Below are 9,869 nucleotides of genomic sequence, written 5' to 3'. Positions count from 1 at the left end.
CAACCTCAATCAGTTTGAAGTTTACCCAAATGAGTAATTCCTTCCTTAATGGAAAAGTTTGACGAGAGTGTGTTTGATCTCTAATTTACATAATTGTTATAATGTTCCCTATTTACTTCATAATTTGTAATGTTTGAAGATGTGAGAATAATTGAAGTATGTTTGAGCACATACACTCCAAGAAATGCAATAAATTATCAATACATAGGTTAAATGATCTTTGTATAATCCATAGTAAACTTGGATTATTGAGGTTTAGGATCATGTCTTCAGTAGTTAGGATCTTGCATAGGTTGATGAGGTAAATCAAGAGGCAAAGGTGGTGTCATAGTGGAGGGGGATAAAACACAAGATAACCCTTTAGATATTGGTCCTCTGCGAGTTGCTTCCCAAACAAATCAATTGGTCCTCTGCGAGTGTTGTGCTTTCATTGTTGTATTATTATTGTTTAAACAATACTCTACTTTCTATGACTCCTTTTGACCCATTTGATTACAGTATCTTTTGATTAGTCTCTGTGTCAGTCCCTTCTTGATTCAACCAAGTTCAAAAGTGTCATAAATCAACTTGATTCATGTAAGGCTTGTAACTATGCTTCCATTGCGTGTATCTGATATTACTGTTGTCTAAATAACATTTCCTATGACCCCTTTTGACCCATTTGATTTCCTTCTTGACTTTACCAAATCTAAAAGTATCATGAATCAACTTAGTTCAGATCAAGGAAAGACAATGCTCGCAACTTTGTTTGATCTGCAGGAGAATTCTGATACAAGTTTGGCAAAAGATGAACCTTGATCTTCAAGAAGCTTAGCAGGGGAGTCATATTCAATGATCTTTCCTGAACACATAAAGATTTGAAGGATTTCAGGACAGAGCAAAATGCAATCAGAAAACAAAAAGTAGGAATGTGTAGAGAGAAAAGATGCATACCCTCACTGAGTACCAACACCTGATCACTGTCAATAACTGTTGGAATTCTATGAGCAATAGTGATCACAGTGCACCCATATGAGACTGACCGTAATGTCCGTTGGATAATGTTATCAGTTGCAGTATCTACTGAAGCTGTAGCCTCATCTAGGACTAAAATACGGCTTTGCTTCAACAGGGCACGCCCTAAACAAACTAACTGCCGCTGTCCCAAGCTCCAATTCTCTCCATTTTCTGTCACTGAATTCATCATTTTCATTAGCATTCACTATGTTTTGTTTACTTTCCTTTTTCAAATTCAAGAGCTTCACTTGGGGTATTGCTGCAATCAGCTTAAAATAAACATGAATGTTCAAATGCAAGACATGATATAAAAACTGACCTAATGAATCAAGTTTATGTTTGCTAGACCGCACAAGTACTCCTAGCTGAGATTTGTCCAGAGCCTGCAACGACATATGAAAGCTGAATTAAGCCCACATTCCAGTTAGAATGAAATTGAAAGAAAAAAAATGCTGCATTAACTTGTTACATTAGTTCCATTATAAAATATAGCCATACTTAAAAATTAATTACTTACAAAGAGATTATAACGGCCCAAAATGAAAACTTGCAAGGACTGGTAAGCATAGGAATAGCTGTGTTTGAAAGAATTTCTACATACATTTTATAATTTGTAAATTTGAAACGAAGACCATAATGTTTATTATTACATTTGGATAAAGCATCTCATTTCTTAAAAGTTTCCGTGCATCCAACTAGATTGGAAAATTTGGATAATAAAAATATATATCTATTTCGCATAATCAAGCTTTAAGGTATAGTTGAACAACAGACTCAAAAAAATGTTTTATTATCTAAGATGTGTATTGAGCAATGTTGCAAAGCCGTATTCAAGTATTGGGTATTCAGTGAAGAGCATCATGGCTAAGGATCTTGGTTAAAATTTTCTTTGTTTTTTGTTTGTGTATCAACTTGTTGTTTATTAGATTTAATTCAGCAAGTTTAAAGCCTTGATACAATATTGTTTCAAAATCAATTTTATCATTGTTCACATCACAAATTTATCATTTACAGTATGCCATTGTTATATAATAATTTCTGATCTTGTTTATGTTTAAAGTCTACCTTTTCTATTATGCATTTAAACATTTAGCATATATTATTATTATAACTGTATTGCAAATCTGAAACTGAAAACAATCTGCAAACTATCACTGTTCTTATTTTGAAAACCATTATTATGACTTATATTTTCAGATTTTCTACAAAATTAAGTTAAATTATTTTGATTTTTTTGTCTCATGTGCCCGTCCCTGTACAATCTTGACAATGAGCTATAATTTTCACATGTATTTGAAGGGAATCAGTAATATGTATGTTTTTGAATAACGTGTTTACAAAATTATGTATTTTTTATGTTTGTGAAATACGCCGAGATTTTTTTCAGCCCCAAATTTCATTCATCTTTTTTTGAATCAGCGAAGTCATTGCACTATCTGAGTGTTTCAACTATGCTTGAGGGTTTCATTTCCTGCAAAGGTCACTTACCCTGTTTTAGAAGGCCTAAAATGTTTTCCTTTCAAATTGGAGGAAAGCATAAAAGCTTTGGCCGTAAAAAAAATTTAGTTTCTAGAACGTACTAGTTTTGACCTATCAGCGTTTTTAAAGTCTACAGAGTTCAAAGTATTCTAAATGATAACACTTAAAAGAGACTTTTAACATCCAAATCTAGTAAAACCCAAACCAATTCCTTTTAAAATATCTTACCTCCCAGATTTCAGTGTCGGAATGTTCTTCAAGTGGGTCTAAATTGCTCCTTATTGTTCCCTCAAAAAGTGTGGGATCTTGTGGAATAATGCTCAATTTAGACCTTAAATCATGCAGTCCAATCTTTGAGATATCCATACCATCAATAAGAATTCTCCCTCCTGTGGGTTCTATGATACGAAATAGTGCTTGAATTAGTGTAGATTTGCCACTGCCAGTCCTTCCAACTATGCCGATCTTCGTCCCTCCAGGAAATTCACATGTAATGTCTTTCAATACGAATGGTAAGTGTGTTGCATAGCGAACCTAATCACAATCCCACAACGACATCAAAATCTCAACAGTGAAAGCTTTCAAACGTGTTGTCAAGATTTAAATTAATAATATCAGATTTCTCCAATCCATTTCTAAATTCTAATTTTATTTCTAGATTTGACTGTGTATATTTTTTAATTTTATTTCTGGATTGATGATATATGTTTTTTAACATCAACATTTCGAATCACACTTTATGATTTATCATTTGAATGGAAGAGGAGGATTATTAAAAAAATCATTTGTAAAGAAATCTCAAGATTTAAATTTGGCGCAATCACCTGTAAGTTCTGAAGGACTATAGTGCCCAACGATGGCCAGTCGTGACGTGGCCTTGATGACTCAATCACCAATGGAGCTTCACTTGATATATTTGAATATTGCAGTATTCTCTCCACGGAAATCATTTTGTTTTCCACATTACAGAGGTTCCATATGACCCAAGCTTGAACTATGTTCAAATTCAATCCATATGACACTGCCAAGCCAGCAAGACCTGCGCATGATGTAGAAGAAGCTTCTCAGAGTAAGCTAACATACATTCTACTATTTGCCTGTTGAACAAAAGGGTAAAGATTGGTATTTCGAAAAATGGTGCTTACTTGGATCAATTGAACCCTTTGGCAAGCTTACTAGGAATGCCAATGAGAGCAAAAATACAAGATTGGACAAAAAATTTAGCCGAAGACATAGCCATTCCATTGCTGCATCATTGTGAAAAGAAGGCCGTGAATAATCATCAATCAGGCGAAGATTATTCTCCATGAAGCGAATCTCCTGATTGAAGCTTCTAATAATGGCTGCTCCTGAGATTGACTCAGCAAAATGGTTTATGATGGGAGCCTTTCTAATACTCACCAATCTAGCCAGCTCCCTTGCAGAGGCAATATAGTAATGCTGAGTGCAAAGTCAAATATGGTCAAAACACTAATTGTATATATGGACTAGCACAATCAAATTTAGAGATGAGACAAATTGAAAGCTTTCAAGTAGCAGAGTTACTCACTTGATACCAGACGCAAATTATGATGACAGGTATAAGAACAACAAAGATTTGCCAAGCAACCTGAGACATAACAATTATGATGCCAAATATCTGAATAACTGCAAAGGCCAAGCCTCCGAGCCTGTAGGGAATATCTGTGTCTACAGTACTCTGGTCCGATGATGCCTGTGAATAGATTAGAGCAGTTATAATCAGCAGGACCTTGCCATTTTAAAATGCTATTTCTAAAAAACAGTAGTTTAGAAATTAAATTTGGAGGACAACTATTTTCATTTTTGTCGCATCTATACCAGCACTTCTTACTAAACATTGGATTTGATCATAAGAAATTACAGTCCATGAGGATATTGATATTTATTAGAAGAATGCATGTTAATTGGGATGAAAACCTAATTTCATGGTAACGCTATCGTGGTCTGCTGTTCTATGTTACTGTCTCGTTGCTTAAAGGTTTTTGGATTCAAATGTGTTTATCTTCTTAAATCAACTCTTTTATCATATTTCATGATCTGCCATTATGATAGTGAGTCAGAGAAGAGAAAAGTGAGTCAGAGAAGAGAAAATGGAGCATAGAGATCGATTCAAAATGATAAACACGATTAAATTTAGAAATCTTCAAGCATATTAGCATGGACAGTGGAAACCAAAATCTGAGGAGGACAACAAAGATCTCTTTCAATTCTTCGAGGAACAATGAACCTCGACCTTCATCTCCAAGAGGCGAGGAGGGAATGTTAAGTTTTAGTTAGATATAGGTTCCTCTGTTTTTGTTATCTGGTTTGTGGCAGGCCTAGAGGCTTTGTTAGTGTTTAACAAAATAATGTTACTGTTATTGGCCCTGTTTGGCTCATCTATTATCTAAACTTTCCATTTACGTATGACAATACTGTTAGCTTTAATTTTGTTTTAAGATACTCTGGTTCGTTTTATGTTTTTGATAAAGGCAAAAAGTGGATGCTTTATTTTACTGTGAATGTACTAGATGCTGTTAATATATTGTTAATGCTTAGTTCTCACTACTACGAACCACCACCCTCTTGCCACATTTTTTTTTTAAATATGAACAGTGAAAACTTAATGTCTGATATTGTATACTATCTCATTTATTAAGTTGTTATGAAAACAGGGTTGCCAAATTGGAAATATGTACTAACCCGACTCAAGATGCGTCCTGTTGGGGTTGAATCGAAAAATGACATGGGCGCATGGAAGATGCATGTGAGCATGTTTGTGAAAAGCCTCCGTGAAGCTTCAAGTGCAGCAGTGGCTAAAAACAAAGATCTTACCAATACACATATGGAACTTGCAATTGCAAGCACTAAATAAATGAGGATTAGAACTGTGTTACTGATTGTCGTCTCTTGATTTTCTACTGGAGGTGTAGCCCAAGCCATCCAGTAGTTGCTACCAATTTGTAATGCTTGGAACAGAATTTGTGCTGCCAATATGATAGGAATTAAGGCACCCTTATATGCCGCAGTTATGAAAGCAGAGTAGGTTTTCAATTTCACCCTCCCCGTTTCTCTTTCTTCTTCCTGTACAATCTGTTGTAAACTATTATCATTGCTTTTTGGTGCTTGATCTTTTGCAGCTTCATTATCATGGACTTCTGCAAGTTCGTTTTCTACGGCATTGTAGAGTCCTTTTACTTCTTGTGGAACAATCACCGCTCTACCTTTCTCTGCTTCCCCAACAGTGTCCAAAGCTTGATGATGTGCACCAACAAGCTGTAAAAAATCTGTGCCACTCTGGAGAAGATCATCGTAGTTTCCAACTTGAACCATCTCTCCATCATGCATCACCTGTTGAATAAAGGAATAGAAGCTTCTATAAAACATCTCTAACACCACTTTATGACTCATAGCTAACAATTTTCTACTGGCAAAAGGTACCTATATTTCATTAATAAAAGCTACAAGTTTTTAAGTGTTAGGAGAATAGCAGAGAGACAAAACAGAGACATGTTAAAAACAGAGCACATAAGGAGAGGCATGGTAAAAGCAGAGCATATAAGCTATATCCAGCAATCTGAAATGAACAAAAGCGATATATTATTTTTATTAATCATCCACCACCAACATTCTACAACAGCCTTTATTTCATTACATACTTAAATGTATAAAATACAAGAGTAATATCAACAGTGTCAAAAATCAATTTGAAAGTCTAAATTGGGCACCAACATCTGGAAGCTTTATAAATTCAAATTTTGAAATAAATACTTCAACTAATCACAGGCAACTCTTATGTACACACCACAGACCTAACATGATGTTAACCGATTGAATTTACAAATCACGACTTCATTTGCTTCACACACATATACAGTAAGAAAGCAGATAGAGACAAGAGCAAGGTTACCAGTATAAGGTCTGATGCTGGTAAGAATTCCACTTGGTGAGTAACATACACTATAGTTTTCGACTTCAAAATTCCATATAGACACTCCTGTGATATATAGATTGTAAATCAGCAAGACACATTTGTCATATATTTAAGCAAAAAGCTTTGTTACTACTGGAACCCAGTGTAAAACTTACATTGAAGAGCTGCGTCCCCGTATGTACATCAAGAGCACTGAAAGGATCATCAAGAAGATAAATATCTGCATCTTGGTACATTGAACGAGCGAGCTGTACTCTTTGCTTTTGTCCACCACTCAAATTGATTCCCCTCTCTCCAATCTCAGTCTGATCCCCATGAGAAAAGAGTTCCAGATCCCTCTTCAGAGCACAAGCTTCGAGGACTTTCTCGTACTTGGTTCTATCCATATTGTTTCCAAACAGTATATTATCTTCAATTTTTCCAGTTTGAATCCATGGAGACTGCGGAACATAAGCTTTGGTTCCATTGACATTGACGAAACCTCCTAGCTTGGGTACTTCGCCCAAAATACCAGACAAGAGACTTGATTTTCCTGAACCGACCGATCCACAAACAGCAACTTTCATTCCATGTCTTAAATCTAAATTAATCCCTCTCAATGCTGTTTTGTTTGACGAGCGATCCCATGAAAACTCCGCATTGTTTATCTTGATAGCTATGTCGGACGAAAAATCTCTTGGCACCTGTTCTAAAGCATTAGACTGAAGCTCTTCCTCCTTCAAAAACCTTGCAATTCTGTCTAGTGACACTTTGGTTTGAGCAAGCATGGAAACCAACTCGGGGAAATTATAGATAGGCGTTTGAAGTATCCTGAAAGTTGCCAAAGCAGAAAGAACTCTACCTGCTGTTAGAGGAATCCCCATGACCACACATGAACCAAAGGTGGCAACAGATACAAAGGTTGGTGCTGCCCAATAAAGAAAAGTCACGGCAGCAGATGCATACAGATATTTCTGAAGCCAACCCTGTTCTATTCCCCTCAAATCTTGGAGCCTATGAAGATATTTAATCTCCCAAGCTTGCAGTTTTAGGGTTCTCATATTCTTCAAGGTCTCAGATGTAGCTCTCATGCGTTTATCCTTTGCTTCCATTAGCTTATCTTGATACTCGTCTTGTAGTTTAGCAAATGGGATGTTTCCAACCATTACTGCAACAATGGCGGCCAGCCCTGCAATGCATGATAAGCCCAAGCTGTTGTATAGAATCACCAATGCAAGGAAAACTTGGAGAGGCAAAAGCCAGATATCATGCATGTACCAAGCAAAGTTTCCAATCCTCTCCACATCCACATTCATATAATTGATGATTTCACCGCTTGTGTTGTTCTGTCTAGACTTACTGGAAAGGAACAGACCTTTTCTATATATCAGAGCTGTGAGGCCTGATCTGACTCTTAATCCAAGCTGTTGAGCCCCGAAATACCATTGCCTTTGTGCTAAAGACTCCACCATTTTTGCACCAAAAAATGCACAAGTCAGCACATATCCTTCATGAGCAAAATGCTCTGCTCCTCCAAGATACTCCACGAACATCTCTATCAGGAATGGACCAATGTACGTTGCACAAGTATAAGAAGCTGCATACATGGCATTGATAACTATTCCTTTCCACACGGACAACAAAATGGTTCTTGCCATTGATGGGGATTCAGTGTCTTTTGTTCCCACAAACCAGTTATTCTGAAGAGCCATGTATGCTTCTTGGGCACTATCCTTACCTACAACAATGGGGACATCCTCAACCTCTAGAGGCTTCTTGTATCCTACAGAAAACAGAGGGTTGAGCCAAGAGAATGTCATCCGGCTCCAAATACTTGCTCTAGAAAATCGACTCAAATGATTGATTTGAGCTTCAGTCTTATGTAGGAGAGGTTGCTCAAGTTCTTGAGTAGTGTTACTTAGTCTGCCTCGGAATGCAATGTATAAGAGAAAGGTGCATATGAGAATAGGAACAGCATCCATAGAGACCTTGTAATGAAAATTTTCATCTTTTTCTCCCACAACAATTATGTCCATGAATAGAATGGCCGCATGGAATAAGAATGCAAAAATCCACCATAGCCTTAATAGGGTTGGTAGCTTGTTTTCTGTTGTTTGAGAAACCATGACACAGAGACTCACAAGGAGCCATGCAATTGCTTGGACAATGTTAATATCTGCTCCCATGAACAACAATTCACATCTTACATCCAACTTGTGCAATGAACACCATGATCCAGCCAGAGAGTAAGCCATGAAAAGGGCCAAGCAGCAGCCCAAAGTTAATTTATGCAAGTACCCACATTGTAATTTTCGGGTAGAAATTTCATCTCCTTCAGGATGTTCATTCATGGATGCAGAGTTACATGAGTAAAATCCAAGAACGGCTAAAATTCTGTCCAGAATGAATAAGCCCACAAAAATCAAATGAGAAATAAGAGCAATGCCCTGAGGATCAAAGTAGAAGGGCTTCATAGCTCACAGTTTGGATGAAAATAGCAGCGTTATCCACTTCAATCCTAACGACCCTGAAAGACATATATATCAGGCCGTCATGAATTTTACGTTTTTAAAACAAAACTACACTTTTGCCTCTGCAACAACATACTGTCCAAAATGCATAGATTTCTGTGTTTCCTGACAAGTTGAAATTTTGATAAGATTGAAAATTTTGTTTTGCAGATGTGGATGATTTTTTCTCGGACGTGGCTTCATTCACAGATCTCAACTAGACAGCCTGTGCTGTGCTTACTTTAATATGCAATGTTCGTGTGTAAACTGCGTGTGTTGCATCTCTTGCTTGCTAGGAATTTGAAGAATAATGGAGATTTCTGATTTGTTTATGGGTTTTACGTGTCTCTTTTTAAAGTGAGAGTGAAGGAAAGAAACGGCTTTCTGGCAGTACCATTGAAGAAAGACTGCAACATCCAAAACACTAGATTTGTTTATTCTCTTCCATTTGAAGTTTCATTTAACTTTCCTTTTCTTTTGAGCAGTGTAGATTTTGTTTTCCTGTGAATGGCTCTATATGGGGGTACTAGGGGGTGAGTCAAATTTGTGCTTCACAAAATTTTATATAAAGTTTCATATTATTTTCAATTTTTTTATAACAGTTTATTGGAAATGTTTTTTTCATTGTATTTAAGGTTTTAGGATTATAACAGTATGTTTTTGTTTAGTAGGGGAGAGGACCTCAACACCCTAACTTCACGCTTATCAAAATCTTATGTAGAAATTTCAAATCACTCCCAAATTTTTACAGCATCTTATTTGGCAAGTCGTCTACTTGTAACTATGGTTTTAAGCCCACATCACCCATTATGATGCCACATCAACATGCTTTTTGCTAAGTTGTCCAAAACAACCCAAATAAAAGGTGAGACTAATGGTCGTGCATAAAGGGTACCCATACTTACATAGATGATGTGTCATCACATCATTGGTTAATTTTTATAGCTAAGGGGGTACATTTAACTTAATTT

At 36.4% G+C, this 9,869-nt stretch overlaps 1 protein-coding gene across 1 annotated transcript; it reads right to left on the bottom strand.

The window, feature by feature from the left end:
• Positions 1-414: 414 nt before the first annotated feature.
• On the bottom strand, positions 415-8,862 carry LOC149569868 (putative ABC transporter C family member 15). The gene is made up of 10 exons (XM_089817800.1): positions 6,565-8,862; positions 6,386-6,472; positions 5,179-5,826; positions 4,025-4,189; positions 3,621-3,915; positions 3,300-3,514; positions 2,704-3,009; positions 1,316-1,379; positions 934-1,173; positions 415-841 (listed from the first exon to the last, which is right to left on the bottom strand). Exons 1-10 carry the CDS (start codon positions 8,860-8,862, stop codon positions 720-722), a joined length of 4,440 nt encoding a protein of 1,479 aa, XP_089673926.1. The 3' UTR covers positions 415-719.
• Between the last annotated feature and the right edge of the window lie 1,007 nt (positions 8,863-9,869).

This window comes from Cupressus sempervirens, chromosome 3 (assembly GCF_028749045.1).
Source record: "Cupressus sempervirens isolate cs-2001-9-10 chromosome 3, ASM2874904v1, whole genome shotgun sequence".
Lineage (NCBI taxonomy): Eukaryota > Viridiplantae > Streptophyta > Pinopsida > Cupressales > Cupressaceae > Cupressus > Cupressus sempervirens.
The sequence above is the reverse complement of the archived record's forward strand: the minus strand, read 5'-3'. Positions and strand labels throughout refer to the sequence as shown.

Coding starts and splice junctions, on each gene's coding strand:
- LOC149569868 (XM_089817800.1), bottom strand. CDS start 8,862: ATGAAGCCCTTCTACTTTGATCCTCAGGGCATTGCTCTTATTTCTCAT. Junction 1,174..1,315: donor ACATAAACTTGATTCATTAG/GTCAGTTTTTAT, acceptor TGATGAATTCAG/TGACAGAAAATGGAGAGAAT. Junction 842..933: donor GGTGTTGGTACTCAGTGAGG/GTATGCATCTTT, acceptor TTATGTGTTCAG/GAAAGATCATTGAATATGAC.